This window comes from Carcharodon carcharias, chromosome 17, assembly GCF_017639515.1.
Source record: "Carcharodon carcharias isolate sCarCar2 chromosome 17, sCarCar2.pri, whole genome shotgun sequence".
NCBI lineage: Eukaryota > Metazoa > Chordata > Chondrichthyes > Lamniformes > Lamnidae > Carcharodon > Carcharodon carcharias.
In genome coordinates this window covers 61,390,567-61,413,078 of record NC_054483.1, presented here as the reverse complement: position 1 = coordinate 61,413,078, position 22,512 = coordinate 61,390,567, and the positions used below count along the sequence as shown (strand labels likewise).

General features: G+C 40.1%; 1 protein-coding gene across 3 annotated transcripts in view; it reads left to right on the top strand.

Moving 5' to 3' along the window:
- LOC121290012 (pantothenate kinase 1) overlaps nt 1-16,946 on the top strand; it is a 79,850-nt gene extending 62,904 nt beyond the window's left edge. For 2 of the 3 annotated variants that reach the window (XM_041210136.1, XM_041210137.1), the window contains exons 5-7: nt 2,996-3,119; nt 9,194-9,319; nt 14,068-16,946. In XM_041210136.1, the coding sequence (XP_041066070.1) occupies nt 2,996-3,119; nt 9,194-9,319; nt 14,068-14,127 (310 nt within the window). In that variant the 3' untranslated portion in view covers nt 14,128-16,946. Of the gene's footprint in view, nt 1-2,995; nt 3,120-4,015; nt 4,035-9,193; nt 9,320-14,067 lie in introns of those variants that run through there. The other variant, XM_041210138.1, reaches the window with a different exon arrangement.
- The last annotated feature ends 5,566 nt before the right edge of the window (nt 16,947-22,512 follow it).

Here is a 22,512-nt window from a genome sequence, read left to right as displayed (position 1 = left end):
TTAGAAAGTAGAATGTACAACTTTAACGTGAAATTGCTCATAGAACAGGGGGACTTAACTTGGCATAAGCCAATAACCTTAACAATTGAACAGCTGAGAGCAGTAGCTAAACAGGTGGAAGTTAGTGAAAAGCCTGAGGTGCTGAAAATATAGTTGAGCGTTTTTCCCTCACCCCAGCACTGGAACAGGTTACCTTGGCTTGAGCGAAGATTGGAATTAGAGTTCCTAGAGCACAAAAGAGAATACCAGTAGAGAGAGAGAGAGAGAAAGAGCCTTCCAGATGTAAAAGTATGAGAAAGCGTTGTAAGCATAAAAGGACAGAGAAATGAGAGAATTTGCTATGGAGAAATTATCTTTACTTAGAGAAGTCACTTGTAATTTCAGTGACCCTAGTTCAGAACCAAACTTTGATTTCTTGAAGTTTTCCCAGTTGGTACCGAAATTTGACGAAAATGCCATTGAAGCATTCTTGAAAACCTTTGAGAAACTTGCAAACAGGTTAAAATGGCCTGAAGAAATGTGTACTCTCCTGATGCAGGGCCAGTTAACAAGAAAAGCCTGTGAGGATTATTCCCTGTTGTCAGGAGAGAGCTTTTCATTTTATGAGCAAACAAAAACTGCTATGCTGAGTGTTTATGAGTTTGTACTGGAAGCATACCACTAGAGACATAGGAACGCTCACCTAAAGCTAACTCAAACCTTCCTCAAGTTTGAAAGAATGAAACAACTCACATTTGACTGGTTGATGCAAATACTCAAAATTGACCCCACTTACGAAAGATTGAGTAGTAACCCTGTTGGAGGAGTTCAAAAATTGTCCCCTGTCCAGCCTTAAAGCTCATGTAGAGAAACAAAGAATTTCAAAAGCCAGAGAAGCAGCCATCATAGTTGGTGACTGTCAAGTTAACACACGAACCTCTAACACAAAATAAACTAGTAACTCTTACAGGCTAGGGAGAGAAAGGATGTAGATGAAACAGAAATGGGCTTGAGAGTAGGAGAGAAAAAATAGGTCAGTCTCCAACCTTTAAAAGAAGGAACCTGGATGGTGAACCAGCAATGGCACACGCAGTCTTCTTTCAGTGTGGAAAGTCTGGGCACATTCCAAAGAGAGATCATCAAGGGACACTGCAGTCAAGACCAATGCCTGTAGCCATGAAGGTGGTGAACTTGTGCTCCAATGCACCAGACAGCCAGATACCTACCAGAGCCTTTTGTACAAATGACTCCTTTTGTATCCCAAGCACCAAGAAAAGAGATAACCATCCTCAGGGATATCAGTTGCCTTCAAACACCGCTTCTGGCAAAGGCCGTCACAATACCATCCGAAAATAGGGCAAGTGCCATGGTATTGTTAAAAGGACTTACTGAATAAATACTTGAAGGTTCCCTCAGTTGAAATTCATCTACATAGTACGTTGGTCACCATGTAGTGATGGTCGGAGTTATTCCAAGCTTACCAATGTGGGAGGTCAACCTGTTGCTGAGAAATGACTTGGTGGGCTGTCAGGTGCTGTGTCCAGGTGCTCTAGAGCAGTCCACGGACCTGGGGAAATTGAGGAGAATAAGTGAAATTCTACACAACTGCAGAGGGCCGAGGAAGTCTCAAAAATTCCACAGGGATGACAGGGCCAGTAAGGAGCCTAAAGGAAAACCAGTAGTGTTTAAAGAGGCCAAATCCAGTAAAATTTAAACAGGCTAAGACAGAGCAGGGGAAAGTAAAAGTGCTGGGATAAAGCACCCTGGAGGTATGACTGGCAGAAACCTTCCTCGGATTTAAATAATGACTAGGAAAGTCCCCAAGCAGGTAAGCAAAAAGTGAGGGAGACACCTCACCTAGTTAAAGTGCCACAAGGGAATGTAGTAGAAGTTAGATGGTCACCTGTGAGCAGTGGTGTCCCAGAGGACATGGGTCCCGAAGGCTGGCTGATTATGGGCAGTAGAGAAGGGAAGACGGATCAGTAGTGTTTTCTCACCCTGTCCATAACACTACAGGTATAGAATGCAAAAAGAGATAACCATCCTCAGGCATGCCAGTTTTCTTCAAACACCACTTATAGCAAAGGTTGTCACAATCCCACCCGAAAATAAGGCAAGTGCCACGGTATTGGTAAAAGGACTTACTGAATAAATGCTTGAAGGTTCCCTCAGTTAAAGTTCATCTATGTAGTAAGTTGGTCCATAATAATGGAGGTTCAGGAATTTGTCCAAAACTGTAGTTAGTTGCAATCTGGGTGCTGTATGCAGTTTTAAGCATTTTCCTCATTATAAGAAGAATATAGAAGCAATGGAAAAGGGGTGAAGAGAGACTTGAGAGGCTGAGGCTTTTTTCCAATAGAACTGAAGAAGTTAAAGACCAACTTGAGAAAGACCTTCAAGATTGCAAAGATTAGAATGAAGTAAAAGTGACCTTTTCCCGCTGGTTAATGAAATGAAGTGCACAAGTTGAAGATAATCATAAAAAGAATGAAAGGAGGAATTAGAAAAACACCTAATTGTATTGGGGCTCGAAGGGCTGATTGGCCAACTCTTGTTCCTAATATATCTGTGTTTCTCTGTAGGAAAGTACCAGTACACTTGGCACACTGTAACATTCTATCATGATTTTGAGAGTTTATGGTAAATGAATTGCGAAGCTAGTTTTATTTTAGGACATATCAAACCTCAAAAAAACCGTGGTATTGACTTTGACTGGATGCAAGTGTTTGAAAATTGGCTGTATAACAGTCTAAATTGGACTTGTCCGAAGCATTTGAATTTGCATGTTCTGTCAGCTATAGTTTAGTTATATTGTCAAGCTACTGGGAGTGGTTTGCTTTAGCTGTGGATAACCTCACTCTGATTCAAAGACTTGAGACAAAGGTTGGCATAATAGATTTTTAAAACATAAAAATAAGCTTTGCAAGCATATTATTAAATCAAAGTTTATGCAATCAGAAATAATTTGAAGATTTTTTCTAATGTCTTCAGTCGTGGTTTTTTTAAATTCATGCAGCTTTGGTCACATGATGAGTAAGGAGAAGCGTGATTCCATCAGTAAGGAAGATTTGGCCAGAGCGACACTGGTCACTATTACGAACAACATTGGATCCATAGCTCGCATGTGTGCACTGAATGAGGTAAGCACTTGTTTATAGAGATTGCCTTATTGTTTGGTTACGTTATTTGTGTCAATTGCAGTAAACTGAGTCATGGTTATGGATGCATCAGAGGGCACTGACTATAAGAATGAAGACTCAATGATGCCTAATTAAAATACATTCTATTTGTAATTCAGAGTTGTTTTCAAATTGTCTAGTTCAATTTTTTCGTGGCAATTAAATTCACACTTTCCTGTGTTATTGACATTGTTAAATTCTAATTGTTGCATATTTCAAATGGATTAGTGCAATAAAAATGGAATGATTAAAAATAGACTGCAGTTACTTTTTGCGTACTGTTGATGTTCAGAAACATAACTGGAATGTTCATTTTTTGCTACATGACACTAGTGTTTGTTTAAATGAAACCATTTCAATTTACAGTGAAGAAACACATGCTAGATAATTTCTCCAAGTTATGGAGATTCAAATGCCAGAGCTAAATCAACTTGTTTCTACTTTTGTTTTCAATAAAACTAAGAGCAAATCGTATAGGTCTGTACACTTACTAGAGCGGGATATTTATTTATTGGCTTCTGGGAGCTACCAGATAATCCAGGAGTGTTCTCAAGTTGGAAGGGAGCCTATTTATACACCCAGGGGGCGAAAACAGATAACTTGTTTTAAAGCCATCAATTCTGAAATTGTTGTCATATGATCTTTGTGTCATATGCTACTACACCAGTAGATGACAATGTCACACCACATAACACTTGTACTCCAGTGAAAATTAAGTGTAATTTATGAAAAGGATGTGACGATATTGCACAACTATAAACATCACACCTTTGTAGAATGATGACAACCAGAGTGTAGACATGTTGGCTGCTAACTGCTATAATTCTTACATGAACTCTTTGCTTCTTAAATTGCAGTAACTGGACACCTCTTGCTTACTTAGCATTCTTCTGTGGAGTCCTAATGACTTAATCTAAACCATGTGTCAGCCTTTGTCACACAGAATACATTCTCATAATACTAAGGTATTAATACAGACTTCTGTATTAAGCTAAGCTAATTTTCTTAGTATATTATGTGTTGCTTCTGTAGTTCTGCTGCGGTGAGGAAAATAGCAATCACAGTAAGTCTTAGCTGGAAGGGAAGAATGGGAGGTGGGCCAAATCTTGTTTCTCCCCAGCTAGGTTATAATCATCTTTGCACGCTGATCCACGAATACTAAATGATAAACACCAATAAAGGTTTAACTTTGACAGGGGAGCAGAGACTTGTTGAAAGAGGTATTTATGCAGAACCTAAGAAGCACCTTCTGGTGCAATTTTTCTCTTCCTGACCCAGCCAAAATAAATCCAGTTTTACATCAAGTATCCACCTTGGACCTCTAGGTGTATAAGACATCCTCAGGACTCGTGCCCTGCTTTCCCCCCGCCAGTGATAGGCAATTTACCCCCTCTAGTCTGTTCAACCATTCAGTTAAATCATGGCCGATCTGTACCTTGGCACCATTTACAGCCTTTGCTCCGTATCCCCTTCTCCCTTTACATGACAAACATCTATCCGTCTCCGTATTGAAAATCACAGTTGTCTCAGAATCCACAATGTTTCTGGGGCGAGAGAGTTAGATTTCTAGTGCTTTCTGACCTCACTCCTGTATGGTCTAACTCTCTAATTTTAAGGTTATATCAGTAATGTCTAATTTCCAAGAGCAAATATAAAGGAAAAAGAAAAGCCCTTTGTTGATCCACAGCTACTGAGCTCTCACCATTGGAAAAATATTCTGTTTTGTCTTTCTTGGATCCAGGGTGGATGACCTCGTGCTTCTCCACGTTGAACTCCATCTGCCACAGTTTGGCCCAGTCACTTAATCTGCCTATGTCCCTCTGTAACTTCCTGTTCCCATCTGTACAATTTATTGTGCTTCCCAACTTAATGTCATCTGCAAACTTGGACATGCAATGCTCTCTTTCTTCTTCCAATCAGTTTTTATATTTGGTGAAAAGTTGAGGCCCAGAGACAAATCCCTGGGCAGCATCACTTTCTACATGCAACCAATCAGAATAAATTCATTTATTTCCACTTTTTTATGTCTCCTCTCTCCCAATCAATTAAAAATTCAAGTCTTAAGGTTACCCCCAATTCTTTGTGCTTTCATTTTTGCTAAGTCTTTTGTCCGGAACCTGATCATATGCCTTCCTGAAGCCCATCCAGCCAACATCCATTGACTTTCCCCTGTTCACCATGCACAGAGACTAGGAGCAGGAGTAGACCATTCGGTCCTTCGAGCCTGCTTCGCCATCCAATACGATCATGGCTGATCCTCTATCTCAGTGCCATTTTCTTGCTTTCTCTCCATACCCCTTGATGTCCCTAATATCCAAAAATTTATCAGTTTTTTTCTTGAATACACTCAGTGACCTCCCCCACAGCCTTCTGTGGTAGAGAATTCCACAGGTTGAACACCCTCTGAGTAAAGAAATTTTTCCTCACCTCAGTCCTAAATGGCCTGCCCTGTATTTTGAGACTGTGGCCCCTGGTTCTAGACTCCTCAACCAGGGAAAACATCCTCCCTGCATCCAGTCTGTCTAGCCCTGTTAGAATTTTATACGTTTCAATCAGATCCCCTCTCATTCTTCTAAACTCTAGTGAATACAAGCCTAATCAAATCAATCTCTCCTCGTCCCCTCAATCTGCCATCCCCGGTATCAGCCTAATGAACTTTTGATGCACTCCCTCTATGGTAAGTATATCCTTTCTTAGGTAGGGAGACCAAAACTGCATGCAACACTCCAGGCATGGTGTCACCAAGGCTCTGTATAACTGCAGTAAGACATCCCTACTTCTGAACTCAAATCCTCTTGCAATGAAGGCCAACATACCATTTACCTTCCTAATTGCTTGCTGCAGCTGCCTATTTACTTTCAATGACTGGTGTACAAGGTCACCCAGATCCCTTTGTACATCCACGTTTCTCAATATATTACCATTTAAATAATACTCTGCCTTTCTGTTTTTCACACTGAAGCGTATAATTTCACATTTAACCATGTTATGTTGCATCTGTCATGTGTTTGTCCACGCACACAACTTGTCTAAATCACCCTGAAGCCTCTTTGCATCCCCCTCACAACTCCGCCCAGTCAGCAAACTTGGAAATATTGCATTTGGTCCCATCATCCAAGTCATTTATATATATTGTGAATAGCTGGGCCCCAAGCATTGATCCCTGTGGTACACCACTAATCACGGCTTGCCACCCAGAAAAAGACCCATTTATTCCTACTCTCTGTTTCCAGTTTGTCATCCAATTCTCAATCCATGCCAATATATTACCCACGATTCCATGTGCTTTAATTTTGCCCACTAGCCTCTTATGTGGGACCATATCAAATGCTATCTTGAAATCCAAATACACCACATCCACTGGTCCTCCCTTATCTATTCTACTAGTTACATCCTCAAAAAACTCAAGTAGATTAGTTAAGCATGATTTCTCTTTTATAAACCCATGCTGACTTTGTCTAATCCCGTTAATGCTTTCCAAGTGTTCTGTTACCATGTATTTTATAATAGACTCTAGCATTTGCCCCACTACTGATGTTAGGCTAACTGGCCTGTAATTCACTTTTTTCTCTCCCTCGTTTTTTGAAGGGAGAGAAAAGTGCAAGTGACCTCCTCAAATATTTCAACTAAATTAGTCAGATGTGATCCATCTCTTGCAGATCTATCTTGGCCCTCTTTCAGCAGTTCATTCTCATCCAAGTGCTCTGGGATTCTCTTCCAGAACAGTTCATTTCACTGCCACTTATCAGCGGTTGTGCAGTGGACCAGTGCATCACACTGAGCAAAGCGAATGCATCCTCCCACTGGCTGACATAGCATGAAGGAGTGTCTCAGGAATTCTACATTCTAAATCATTTCCATTACCTGTTGACTTTCAAGTTATTTTTTAGCTGCTGCTATAAGGCTTTCCACAGTGATCACATTGTTTTCCTCTAGATAGCTGACAGTGTGGTCCCAATTTTAACTAAACTCAACCATCCTCACCTGGCAAAAACTGGATGGAAAGAGACAACTAAATTAAGGACAGTGACTTACCTGGTGATTCTGCTGTCTTCCTTTACTGTCCAAATATTTGACCACTTGTTTTGAACAAGCAACCAGGGCACCCGCAGGAAGGAACGGGCCCTTCTTTAAATATGTAGCCTGTGTCCTAATGACATGCGATTTAACTTAGAAGCCTGCATGTGAGAACAGCAACAGCGTCTCCGTCATGCCACATCTGTCAGGAGGCAGATCATGGACCAGTGAGGCCCAGATACACAACTTCTTTTTAAGGTCTTCAGTAGGCCTGGATGAGTGAGAATGCCTCAGGATTTGCCCCCACTCCCGATCGCACTCCACTTGGCTGACTGCCAGGACTGATCCCACAGGTCCTTAGCTGCAGCCTCAAGCCATCCAAGTTCCCACCGTTTCCTGCCTACCAAGCAGTAGATCTGTCCAAACTCAGGTGGGAGTCTGACGAGATTTATTGAACTGAAGCCTGGCCACCTGCTTTGTGCACACCATTCCTGACCTCCCCTCCCCTCCTCTAAGTTGAAGATCCTGTGAAACGAGAACAGATCAGTCTTGACCTTTCTCTGTGCTTTGAGCTTCTTTACAGTGTTGCCTTGTAGCATGGAGATCAAGCAGCATTGTACAGGGCTATCAAAGTGCAGGGATAGCCATCTTGGACTCAGTGCTGCAAATTTTCTATCTGTGCATATACTGTTGCTTTTTGTGAGGAACATTAGATGTGGACTTTCATATTATAACTTGTGATTCATCATTTTAATTAAATACCTGTATACATCTAAATGAATTAAACAGATATATTTATAACACAATGACTTGCTTCTATTGTATGATAAGATACTAATAATTCTGTTAAGCCTATTGAACATCTATGTTGTAGGAAATAGTCTTTAGAATGTGAAAGATGGAAGTTTTTGCTTTCTCCAGCTTCTGGGATTTGGTCTTGTTTGTGCTTACATTGTGGTTAGTATGATTCCAATTCAAAACATTGGCCTCAACATTATGCTGTGAAGCTACTTTACAAATGCTTAACATGCTAAATTCCTTAGCCCAATATTTTAATGGATGTATGAAATCATTTTAAAATGAGCTGTTTTACACCAATAGTAAAGTAACAAACCAAGAAACTTTACACAAATGCATCAAGTGCTTATGTATCAGTCTTTGCATAGTCTGTATTCTAGTGGGGATAATGGAAGTGTTTGGGGAATGCTCTGTATTCCAAGTAGTTCAGTGAAATATTAGGTTAACCAGGACATCGCATCATTTTTTGGGGATGGGCAGGAGGAGATGATGTGAGAGAGGTAAGGAGGTAAGCACCTCCATTCACTTAAATTTCCCTAAAAGACCTGAAAAGTAATTCAGTAAGCTTTATTTTCTACAACTTTATGCATCTGGTTCACTAATGTCCTTTAGGGAAAGAAATCTGCTGTCCTTACCTGGTGTGGCCTACATGTGACTCTGGACCCACAGCAATGTGGTTGACTCTTTAAGTGTCCTCTGAACAAGGGCATCTAGGGATAGGCAAGATGCCCTTCATCCTATGAATGAATAAAAAAAACTTTTGAAAACTGAAGAAAGAAACTGGAGATTAGGACTTCTCTTTTGCCTTCTCCGAAGGATGGGGGACTCATCCTTAAGTTACAGTTCCTTGGACTGGAGACACGGCTGGGAGGGGTGACCTTCCTAATTACATGACCCTGAACATAAGTATCATTCAGCTATTAGACTGAGCTGTACCCTTCCAACATTTAGCTTCAATTTTCTAGCAGGGGTTAGGAACAGAGCCCCTGGCTAATTTTTCTTCCACCCCAACTGCACGTGGTAGCACTGAGGCCAGTTGTTGGTATGCGTATAATCTCTCGGTTGAAAGCTAACTTGGTACCAATCAGAGATGAAGTAAAGGATCTTTCTTTGATTAGCTCCATACCTCACAACATGATTATCCAACTGAGGTTTCTTAAAATTAATAACATTAATTTTTTTCTTAAATCCTAATTTTCTCTATCATGGCCTTATTGCAGAACATTAACAGGGTGGTGTTTGTTGGAAACTTCCTGAGAATCAATATGGTCTCCATGAAGTTACTAGCTTATGCTATGGATTATTGGTCCAATGGGCAATTGAAAGCCTTATTCTTGGAACATGAGGTGAGTATCATCAACACTGTATTAAAGCATTAGTCAGGTTATGTTTATCTGAATTAATTGAAACTGGAGCAAGCTCTAAATGTACTAATTTTACCACCTAATTTAATTCATTGAGCCAAGTGGAGTCACTTAATATAAGAGTGTGGAAACTTATGCCAAGGAGGACACCTGGTGTAAATCTATAAGGCTGGGATAGGATTACCCAATTAGGTAGACTGGAGTTTCATTTACCAAATTCATGAATGAACTGGGAATCTTAAATCCAGGTATTATCATTGTATAAGGATGGGTGCAACAAGATAATCATTCTTACTGTCATTCTATCTGGTCCTAAGGTAGCTGGCAAGCTCTCTAGGTTTCAGTGATATCAAGGTGCCAAAGGTAAGACACCAGTAGATGGAGCTGTTAGCATAATGTTATGTGACAGATTGAGACCTGTGGGAAGCCACGTCAAATTACGAGGCTGCCTCTACCTGACCCTACACAACGAACTAGTCCACTTCTCTCAGAAGATAAGTGACTCTTTGCCACCTCTGGAAAACCAGCAAACAGACAACCATGAGGCCTAAACGCAGTGTTCTCTGAACAAAAACAAATGCACAAAAGCAAAGTCCCAGCAGTTTAAGTAACTCGGTTAATCTTGCGACATTGGTGCCTCACAAGATAAAAAACATTGTTGAAAACTCTGAGAAAGTATAAGTGAGAAAGCTAACAGTAGGTGTCTGAATATGAGAAGGGAGGAAACAAAAAGAAGCATTTAAAAACTGAAGATTGAATTGTCTAAAGTAGGAGTTGATATTGCAGAGTGTCTCATGGTTGAACCATTGTAAAAATTCCATAACAGGAATTGAAACAAATATTCAAGACAATAGGACCAAATTATTTAGATAACCTCTTACCCACTGCCACGTTACAAACCGCTAGCTTGAAGAAACCTACCATGTATTGGGCCCCTGCCAGAAAAAAGAGTTACAAGAACAGAAAGCATATTTTTGGGCAAAATACAAATTACTAGGCCTACACTCAAATCATTACAACCCACGTTACCTCAACCCACCCAATGAAAAAATGTCCAACTTAAAAACGCAAACACATTTGTAACCCTTAACTCTTCCCTCTTTTTTCTCCTTTCTCACCCCCAGCTCTTCTTTCAATTCCGCCTCCATCTCTCCCTCTCTCACCCTCCCTTGCATGCTCACCCCGCCAAGCCCACACTCTGCGCCTGGCTTCCCCCTTCTTTCTTTCTCGCCTGCTCTCCCTCCCTCTCTCTCTCTCTCTCTCTCTCTTTCTCTTCACCCACACCCACCAAACAGATTCCTTCTTTCCCCACACCTCTTCCCTCCCATTTCTTATAAGTAAAACTTAGGATGAACCCACTAACCATGAACATATAAGTCTGGGCTGAAAATTAATAATGGTTTCTGTTGGGTATTGAGGATACCCTATGGTAGATTAGGTATGTGAATCTCAGATCAAGCTGGGTGTCTACCTGAGGACATAGGTGGGAGGTCCAATCAATTTTAGCATTGAGTACTCATTTAATAAGTGAGCTGTAGCGCTAATTGCACTCACTATAGCCAGTTCGCCATTTGGGAGAGCAGGAATCCTAGGGGCTGCCATTATTTAAATGCCGCTGCAGCTATTAAATGTGATAGATGAGGCAGTAGACACCATGGCATTAGCCAGAGCACCCTGATTCTCCAGTGCTTTCATGGAGGTCCTTATAGACAAAAAGAATAGGAAGGTTATTCCCCTTCTTTCAGAGAAATTAGTGTCCCTGGAAAATTATCCTGCAACAGTGCAGAAAAAGAGATGTCTGGGTGAGCCAATAATAGTACTATTGTGCTGGCTGCTGTGCAGGAAAACGTGTACTAGCCATACCTGAATTTCCAAAGTAAGGTTCCTCTTCTTATCTAACTTACTGTTGACAGTGCAAGGCCAAAGTATAGCCCCAGCCCCAGCAATCCTTCCCTCACTCACTTCACATTGGCATAGGAAGGACGCACAGTATTGGAAATGGTCAGAGTCCACACACACTGAGGTTGTTGGGGAATTTCCCTTACTTTTCTTTTCCTATTCAACAGTTTTTGTCCCAGTGCCTTTTAATGGAACAAAAAGACAGCTCCACTAGTTTACGTGCACCATAGATTTCACAAAATTGTGAGCACAGAAGTTGACCATTCGTCCTGCCATGTCTGCACCAGCTCTCCAAATGTGTAATTCCCTTGGTGCCATTCTTCCACCTTCTCCCCATAACCCTGCACATTCTTCCTTTTCAGATAACAGTCTAATTCCCTCTTGCGTGCCTCAATTGAACCTGCTTCAACCACACTCTTGGGCAGTGCATTCCTGACCTTAACTTCTTCACGCAGCAAGTGGTTATTCCTCGTATCACTTTTGCTTCTTTTGCCAGTTAGTTTAAATATGTGCCCCCTCATTCTACATCCTTTGATGAGTAGAAACAGTTTCCCCCTATCTACCCGGTCCAGACCCCTCATGATTTTGAATACCTCTATTAAAATCTCCTCTTAGCCTTCCCTTCTCCAAGGAGAACTGTCCTAACTTCTCCAATCTATTTTCATAACCTAAGTTCCTCATCCCTGGAACTATTCTGAATCTTCTCTGCATTCTCTCCAGTGCCTTCACATCTTTCCTAAAGTGCAGCACCCAGAACTGGACCATAGCTGAGATAAACTAGTGTCTTATAGTTCAACATAACCTCCTTGCTCTTGTACTCTCTGCCCCTATTAATAACACACTGGATACTGTATGCTTTATTAACTATGCTCTCAACCTGTGCTGTCACCTCCAATGACTTAAGCACATATGCACCCAGGTCTCTCTGCTCCTGCACCCACTTCAGAATTGTATCCTTTATTTTATATTGTGTCTCCATGTTCTTGTTGCCAAAATAAATCACTTCACATTTCTTCACATCGAACTTCATCTGCTACTTGTCTGCCCATTCTATCACCATCTAGAACTACTTCTGAATTTCTACACTATCCTCCTCAGTTCACAATCCTTCAAAGTTTCATATCATCTGCACGTTTTGAAATTGTACCTTGTACACCAAGGTCTAGGCCGTTAATATATATCAGGGAGAGCAAGTGTCCCAATATTAACCCCGGGGGAGCTCGGTTACAAATCTTCCTCCAGTTCGAGAAACATCCATTAACCATCACACTCTTTTTCCTGTCACTTAGCCAATTTTGTATCCATGTTGCTACTTTCCCTTTTATTCTATAAGCTCTAACTTTTCTCACAAGCCTGATGTGTGGCTCTGTATCAATGGCCTTTTGGATGTCCATGTACATCACATCAACAGCTTTGCCCTTATCATCCCTCTCCGTTACATCTTCACATCCAGTTTTATCAACTGTAAGCATAGACAGCCTATCTAATGCCTCCTTATGAATTTTAAATCCTCTCCTTTCACAGGGCCTGGATAGCATCATATTTGGTAAAGACAGATGAAAAGTGTTAATTTAGTACCTCAGTTATTCCCACAGCCTCCGTGCGTAAATCCTCTTTTTGTTCCCTAATTGGCCCTACTCTTTTTACCACCCTTTTACTATTTATATGCCTATAGAAGGTTTTGGGATTCCCTCTTATGTTAGCTGCCACACTCTTTTCATGCTCCCTCTTAGCTTCCCTAATTTGCTTTTTCACTTCCCCTCTGAACTTTCTATATTCAGCTTAGTTATCCAGTGTGTTATCCGCCTGACATCTGTCATAAACTCACTATTCTTCTTCATCTTAATTTCTGTTGCTTTTGTCATCCAGGGAGCTCTGGATTTGTTTACTCTACCTTTCTCTTTCATGAGAATATACTTTGACTGTGCCTGAACTATTTCTTCTTTGAAGGTAGCCCATTGTTCAGCTACCGTTTTTCCTGCCAACCTTTGTTTCTAATATTTTTGGCCCAGATCCATTCATATCCCATTGGAGTTGGCTTTCCGCTGTTAATTATTCTTACTCTGGATTGTTCTTTTGACCTTTTCCATAGCCAACCTTATGACATAATGATCACTGTTCCTGAAATGTTCTGCTGATATTTGATCCACTTGGGCCACTTCATTCCCAAGAATCGTGTCCAGTAGTGCCTCCATTCTTGTTGGATTAGAAACATACTGCTGTAGGAAATTGTTGTGAACACAGTCTAGGCACTCCTGCCCTTCTCTGCCATTTTATCATTCCATTCTATATTTGGATAAATAAAGGTTTCTTTAATATGCATGCAGATCTATTTACGTAGTTGCTAAATATGAATGTCATGCTGCAGAAATTGTTTGCTACTTAGTCTAAATAAGCTCTTTTTGAAGTATAACTCGCACCATCATGTGGCAAAATGTGGGATTGTTAGCATTTTTCTCGCTCAACATGAGGATGTGCCTGTCTCTGCTATATTTTACATAACTGAAATTGGCAGAAGCTTGCTAAGGGATTCCCTGTGTGTTTGCTGGTGGAATAGTGAACGGTTGAATGGTGTTTCTGATATGAGAGGATCAAAATCATTTTCAAATAAGAGTGGGGAATGAGGAATGCAAGATAAATAAATCAAGGAAAAGATGACCTCAAACATCTGGCTTTTGATTTTGCTAGCACAGCTGTGGCTCAGATACTTTGTTATTTCTCTGGTGTCGGGGATTACTGTAGTTTGCTGTATTATTGAATACTTGTAAAATATCATCCTTAGGAAAAGCCACCCACAATGCCATCATATCTGTTTCCTCTTCATTTTGTAGGGTTATTTTGGAGCAGTTGGAGCATTGCTGGAATTACTGAAGATGACAGAAACGCACTGAGGTGCAGAAAAGGCCACAAGAATCAACAGAGATCATTTGTATTTTTAAAAGCTGCTGCCCAGAAATTAGTGCCAGAAAGCAGCCCATCTAACTAAACGGTTAACTATTTAGTTTTCACATCAGGTTAAGAATAAATTACTTACTCTGCAGCAGTTACTGTTTGTGCTGTGCTGAGACTCATTTCTAAGGGAAGTTAAATAACCGCCTGCTGTATGTAGTGTATATATTTTAAACAATGTGCAAGGTGGCCAAATCCCACTGGTTTTATGTATTAATATTTGGAAATAATTTCTGTATAAATGTGGACTGTTCTGGATTTTCTCTCCTGGGATGTACTGCTTTGTGAACGATCAAACTGTAATGATTTAAGTATTATTTATAAACAGCCTGGAAGATTTGAATTTTTATGTCATTTCAAGACCTGCCCTTAGTTTCATTTGAAACTACAAAGCTGGAAATTAACCTGTTAATAGTATACTCTTTGATTTTGTTGCCTTTGTAAAGCTGTCCTGTGTAAGTATTTGTAAAGGATGACCTTTCTTTGAACACGCACAAGTAGTGACCGTGGCTGATCTAATATCGAGCTTAAAAGCCTATGCTTTCTTGATATGCTGATTTTTCAGATTGAAAGTGCTTGTCTGGTCACAAGAAGAAGCTTCTTTGTGTAAACACTGTCTTGATGACATAAGTGAAAGGTATCGTTCCACAAATGTGGAAATTTTGGGTAATACTTGTTCTCTTATTTTTAAGAAAAGCCACTTCATAAAACTACTGTATGATGGAAAGCCATCAAACTGCAAAACATTGTACTGTGACAGCTCATTGTTTGATATCTCAAAATTGTAGTTAAAAAAAATAACTCCCTTCATTGTACTATGCATTTTGAGTCATGTACCTTTAGTCGTTACTACTAACTATCTGAAGTGTGCAGTATATCTGATCATTGAACTTGACCACGAAAATAGAAAAATCTATTGGTGATGTAGGTACGTGTGGGTTAAGAATTGGCTTTTTTGTGGAAGATATTTCACATTCCATTGAAATCCCAATGTTTTTGGCATATTGACTTCAGTTTTTTTGAGGACCTTTTAAAAAGAAATGCCCTTCTTTCTAGTTTCCATGATGGCAGAAGCTGCTTGGCTTTGGCTGTGTAACATTGTACTGGATTTTGGTTGGAATGGTCTACCCATTCTGGTGCATAACAGATTTTAACGAAACTCTTCATTTCCCAACTTGTACATGTTGGTCTATTTAGTTTAATTTCAATCCTGAGCTTCAAATGCTATTGCAACTAGTCATTCTATATATTTTTAACCTGTTTAACATGTATTTGTGTTTTTTTAAAAAAAAGAAATGATTATTGTCTATCAGCATCTTCAAATGTTTTTTAATTTATGAACAGTGTGATATCTATCTATAGCTTGGAGCCAAGATTGTGTGCAGCTCCTTCTCTGAGACAGTTCCATCTACTTTTGCCTCTCAAAAAAAATTATAGGTTCATTCTGCAAATTTAGCTTAGCTGACACTTTTAGCAATCAATTTCATCTAATTCTGGTGCACACCCCCAGCTCTGGTGCCCAGGAAGCACATGCCTCAGTTCTAATTTCACCATTTATGGAAACTGATTTCATATATGTTCAGTGAACTAGCTATGTACACGACCAGCATAATGTTAATCTTGTTGCATTCAAATGAGTAAGCACCCTGAGAAGAACTGGAATATGTAAGGTTAATTGCTGATTTGTATATTTTTCTTTCATTCATGAAATGCTATAGAGGCATAATGGCACTGAGGGAGGCCATTCAGACTGTTGGATCCATGCCGGCATATATTGCCCATCCCTAGTTGTCCTTATGAAACTGGTGACAAACCATCTTCTTGAACCACTGCAGACTGAGTGGCATAAGTACAACAGCACTGCTGTTAGGTAGGAATTTTGATGCAATGATTAGGAAAGAACTGTAATATATTTCCGGGTCAGGGTGCAGGTGTGAGATTTAGAGTGGAACTTGGAGATGGTGGTGTTCCCACTTGTCATTCTAGGTAGTAGAGGTCACAGATTTAGAAGGTACTGTTGAAGCCTTGCCAAGTTGCTACAGTGCAGCTTGTAGGTGGTACACACTGCTGCCACTGTGCAGTGGTGGAGGGAGTGAATGTTTAATGTGGTGAGTGGGTTGCCAGTCAGTGGGCTGTTTTGTTTTGGGTAGTGTTGAGCTTATTCAGTATTGTTGGAGCTGCACTTATCCAGACAAGCGGAGAGTATTCCATCACACTCTTGACTTGTGCCTTATAGATGGTGGAAAAGCTTTGGGGAGTCAGGAGGTAAACTATTTGCTGTAGAATTCACAGCCTTTGACCTAGCTACAGAGGTTGATCCAGTTTGGCTTCTGGTCAATGATAACCCTCCCAGGATGTTGACAGTGGAACATTCAGCAGTGGTAATTGCCAAATTTAGATTGCATGTAAAGGGTGATGGAGAGGGTTATATGTTGCAGATGGTCATTGCCTGGCACTTGTGATGTTATTTGCCACTTATAAACCCAAACCTGAATTCCCGCTGCATGCGAGCACAGATTGCTTCATTGTCTTTGAAGTTGCGAATGGAACTGAACACTGCAATCATCAGTGAACATTAGCTGAAATTATAACACTAATTTAAATGTGTTTAACAGTGTGTATTAGTGGTTTTTAGTCTGTTTTATGTTGTTCCTAGAAGTCCATTTTGTGTATAAAAATGAACTGTACAGTGTGTGTTCTAATCCAATTGGGAAAGCCGATAAAATTTACATTTTGAAATAAAGACTCAAGTTTTGTCTGATTTCAAATGGTATTTTTATTTTACTTGAGAAATACAGCTTTATTGCAGGGCCCCCACATAATTCAGGCATTGTGGAATGGATTTTAGCAATTCCAGATTCACTGTAGATGTGGGGTCTGCAGGCTTTTAGCAGTCCAACCATGTTGAAATACACCAACAAATAAAGGCTGATTGAAAGGAATGACCAGTGTGTAGGATATCACAGCATGTTGCAGGAAACTGATTTACTGCAGGAAATATCGCAAGCATTAGTGAAGCAGACTCCACAGCTAACTGCTTCCTCAGGAAGTGACATAACTGAACTGTCTCAGATCGGCCAAAAAACCTCAAATCTTTACAGAAACAGAGGGCATTAATCCCTCGAGCCTGTACTGCCATTTAGTCAGGTTATGAATGTCTGTGACCAAACTTTACATACCCAACTTTGCTCCATATCCCTTGGATTTTTGTTAACCAAAGGTATAATGAATCTCAGATTTAAAACTTAACAATTGATTAAGCAAATTGTCAATTGTGGCAGAGTGTTCCAAATTTCTACCACCCTTTGTGTATAGAATGCTTCTTAACTTACCTCCTGAAAGGCCTGACTCTAATATTTAGGCTATGTTCCTTAGTCCAAGACTCCCCAATCAGTGGAAATAGTTTCTCACTATACACCCTATTAGTTTCTTTTAGTATCTTGAATGTTGATTTGATTACCCCTAATGTCCTGAGTTACAGGGAATACAACACTCGTGTAATCTCCTTATATTTTAACCCTTGAATTCCAGGTATCTGGTAAATCTATGCTGCGCTCCCTCCAAAGCCAAAGAGACTTTTGTGATGCCCAGAACAGCTCTCAGCACTCCAGGCATGGTCTAACCAGGGGCCTTGCATAGCTGTAGCATGACTCCTAACGCCTAGTATTAAAGTCCTCTGAATATAAAGGCCAACATTCCATTTGTATTTTTGATTAGTTTTTTTGTCTAAGTACATGGACCCCAAGTCTCTTTGGACCTCCACTGCTTCTGGCTTTTCACCATTTAAAAAGGACTCTGATCCATCCTTTATAGAAACATATGTTTAAAATGGCTGTAGATTGTGCATATACAGGACAATAGTATACTATGGATGTAAAAATGGGAATTTTTAAATTTGAATACATCGGGGTACATGGGAGCCAAATAGGTAAGTGAAGAAGAAACTTTGTTCTGATTAAACACCAATTTTGATACAAGTAGAAAAGTAACAATTTATTATGGTTATAAGCAATTAGCAGTACTCCCAAAGCTAATTGCTGCATCTCGTCTGTCACCTTTACTTCACCTGACAGGATATGGGCAGGTGAGCTTTGAACAAATTGGACTTTATGGAGGGCACAGGACAGAAATCAGGATATTGGAAACATTTGAGTCTAGAGAGGCAAAAGCATGAATAATGGTTTCAGTGATATTGAGGTGGGTAGAGGCTGGTAACATGGAACTGGATTTAAGGGGCCCTGGTGATGGATGGGATGTGGGATTTGAAATTTAGCTCTAGGTCAAACAAGAAGCCAAGTTTCACATTTGTTCAGCTACAATAAAAGAGAAGCAGAGAAGTTTGGAATTTAGAATATAAATTTGAAGGGGGAATCAAGACGCCACTGTTGCCTGCAAGTTGGGCTAAAGTTACTGTGGCGAGAGATTTCTTTGTGTTTAAAATTTCATTAAGAACTTGGTTGGAGCAGAGCATTGATTATTGTAGATATAAGATTAAGGTAAAAATTGATAGAGACATGAGCTTATTTTGATAGAGGAGTGGAGAGCTGAGCAAGAGAGGTAACAAAAAACTCATTTCCTTACTGGATAGATTGAGATTTAGTTAAATAAACAAAAAAACCTACATTTATATAGTACCTTTCACAGAGTCAGTAATTCCCACAGTGCTTTGGAAGCAAGTAAACTTTTGAAATGTAGTCATCGTTGTAGAAAAAGCAGCAGCCAGTTTGCATGTAGGAAGGTCCCATCAATAGCAACTTGATCAAATAATGTGTTTTTGGGGGAGTTGGCCAAGAGGTGAGTGTTGGACAAGACACCATCCAAGGGGAAGCTCTCTTGCCATGAGATCGCACATCTATCCACGAGGGCAGGTAGGCCCTCAGTTTAACCTCATTCAGAAGATAGCAGATTTGATAGTACAGTACAGCCTTCAGTATTGGACTGAAACATCAACCTATACCTTGTGCTGAATACATAATAGGTCTTGAAATTACAACTCTCTGACTTGGAGATGAAAATGCTACCAGAGCAAGTCTCTCTCATAATTGAAACACAGACTCATTTATTATAGATCATCTAAAATTGTGACTATGAAATTGGAACAATGGAGGCATTTTAAAGATATTCTTTGCATGCTTTTTATTCTCATGTACTCAAAAGTACACCTTGACATCAATACTTTGCTACCTCTTGAGATAAGTTTACAGTGCAAGGGGCCTTGAACTGTACTGTATTGTTCAGTTTACTGACTTGTAGATATGAAAGGATGAATTATTACAAAAAGCATTCATAGCATAAAACTCAAGTGCTTTTGGTAAAATATCCAACATTGTGATATTTCCAGGAGATTAGATAACTAAGGTTTGTAATTAAGATAGCTCATATAACAATAACATATATAGATAGTGCCTTTAATGTAATAAAATATCTCCAAATCCTTCACAGGAACATCATAAAACAACATTTGACACATAGCACATAGAGATATAATGGCAGTTGACCAGCATCTGATCAAAGCGATAGCTTTTAAGGAGCATCTTAAAGGAGGAAAGAGAGGCAGAGAGGCTTAGGGAAGGAGTTCCAGAGCTTAGGGCCCTGGCAGCTGGAAGCATAGCCACCAGCGGTGGAGCAATTAATATTGGGGATGCTCAAGTGGCCAGAATTAGAGGAATGCAGACATTTGGAAGGTTGGAGAAGATTATGGAGGTAGGGAGGGGTGAGGCCATGGAGGAATTTGAAAGCAAGGTTAAGAGTTTTAAAATTGGGGTATTGCTTAACCAGGAGCCAATATAGGTCGGCAAACACAGGAGTGATGTATGAATGGGACTTAGTCTGAGTTAGGAAATGGGCAGCAGAGTTTTGGATGACTGAGTTTACAAGTATAACGTAAAGCTGCCAGGAATGTATTGGAATAATCAAATCTAGAGGTAATAAAGGTATGGATGAGAGTTTCAGCAGCCAATGAGCAGCTTTGAATGTTGGTAACATTATGTGCTACAACAGCAACATTTGAGAAGTTCATAAACACTAACGTACCTCATTAAATGACTGCCTTCACGTTAATTATTTAGTCTTTATCACACTGGAGATAGATTATTGGAAATTTAAGGACCAGTCATGCTAAGATAAATAACATCAAGTAACTGGCATTATAATACAGGTTTTCTATCATACTAATTGCAGTGAGTATTGTTACCAAATAATTAAGCATATTGCTAACATTATTTACAACTCTAAATACACATAAAACGATTGCCTGTTTACCAGACCGTTCTACCAATATCTCCGCCCAATGTTTTCCTCCCTGGTGTGTCTTCCTGAGTGACCTGCCACTGACTGTGACAAGTTGCCCATGATCTGACTGATGTTGCATATTTTTTCGCTGGTTCCTAATATATTGCTGCCTCAGATGCTCACCACTGGGGTAGGCCTACATTCCCAGATGTTGATGTAAAACTGATCCAATCTTCTTCAAATTCCTGCAGAATTTGCATCTCTGTCAAACGACTGTTGTTGTGGTGATTTCTGTTTACCACTGCATTTTGTGGTTTCATTGGTCTCTTTGGTCTCCTGGTGTTAATTATGCCAAACATTATTCAGGCATTAATGACAGGAAGCATAACCCATACAGCTTACCATCCTTGCCGCCATTTTATGGTATGATCGCCTGTATTTATATGAGTACTAGTCATGGATGTAATTGTAGAAAATACATCAGCTGAAAAAGTGCCAGAAATCCAGCCAATTCTGGACTTGTACAGCTATAGGAACTCATATTCCCTTCTTGAAACCTTTTACTCCTTTCCTAAAGTGTTAAAGTTGCCCTGGACTGCTTTCTACAGTCTACACACAGCTAGATGCTTTGTGTATCAGATGATAGACACACAGGAACTAGAGTTGGGCCTAGGATCTTGAAGATGCAATTTGCACCATGCCAACATAGATCTTGGAGAAAGCTTACTCCTTGGGTTCCATTAATTTGGCCCATGGATCAGGGACACCTGGATAGCTCCTAGATATGGACTCAAACTGTACATCGTGGAGCCTCGTGACCTTTCAGTGTCTACATTTTATTCAAGTATCCTCCATTACAAGCGACCTGCACAGCAGTCTATGTTGCTAGGCAACAGTACAGGGTTAGCGCAAATAAAATGGGTTACCTGTAAGAGACAGGATGTAACTGTGACCTTGTTCTCTAACTGACTGCTTGTGCTTCTAAGACCGTGGGGTTGATTGTTGCTGTGGGAAAGATTTCTTCCCTTGCCTCCTGCCTTCCTGTGCAAACCATGCACAACCAGCAACTTGAGAGTAAATGAGAAACAAGTAAATGGAAGTCAATAACCAAAGTTGAGGGGAGAAATGTCTACACATGAAGGCTGAGTGGGCCAGCAGTTTTAGGAGCTTTTGTAACACGTACATATGCTTGATTGTCGTTGCTCTCTCAATCGTTAGGGGGCCAAGACTAGTAACTCTGGATTTGCCAATATGGTTTTGTGACCTGTTGTTCCTACAGGAAGCATTCTTTCTGATGTAACGTAACCACACATTCCCATCCTGGGCTTGACATTATAGGTCACCCCAAGTGTGTTATAAAGAGCATGATAAGACATGCTATTGGCACACTGATCACACTTTAAATGCTTTTAGCAACACACGAGTTATGCAAAGGATCTTGCAAGTTCTCGGTGAAGTTTTACTTATCAGTCAGGTGCAGTTCATTGGGTAGCACTTACCTCTGAGGAAAAATCAAGGCTGAAACTCCAGTGCGCTGTCAGAGGTGCCATCTTTCTGATGAGACATTAAACTGAGGCTTGATTTAACCTCCCATAGATGTAAAAGATCCCTCAGTACTTTTTTAAAGATGAGCAGGGAATTATCCTCAGTGTCCTGGCCAATATTTATTTATCCCTCGATTAACATCACTAAAAGAGATTATCTAGTCATTATCACATTGCTGTTTGCTGGACTGTGCCATGTGCAAATCAGCTGTCACAATTCTGACATTATGACAGTGATTATACTTCAAAAATACTTAATTGGCTGTACACTTTGGGACATCCTGAGGATGTGAAAGGTGTTGTATAACTGCAAGTCTTTCTTTTACTATTTATATAGTTCTCATTAAACCATTCATCAGTGTAAGCAATAATTGTCATCCCACATTATACTCTGCTCCCTGTATGCAAATTATCTTCAACTCATTCCTGCAGCAAATTTTCACAGATTCTGCTTTCATTCATTCATGATTGAATAACTCTTCTCTTCATCCAGGTTGCCTTTGTAATGACAGCTTTGCTTACATGATTTTTCCCCCTTTTTAAGGCAAGTTA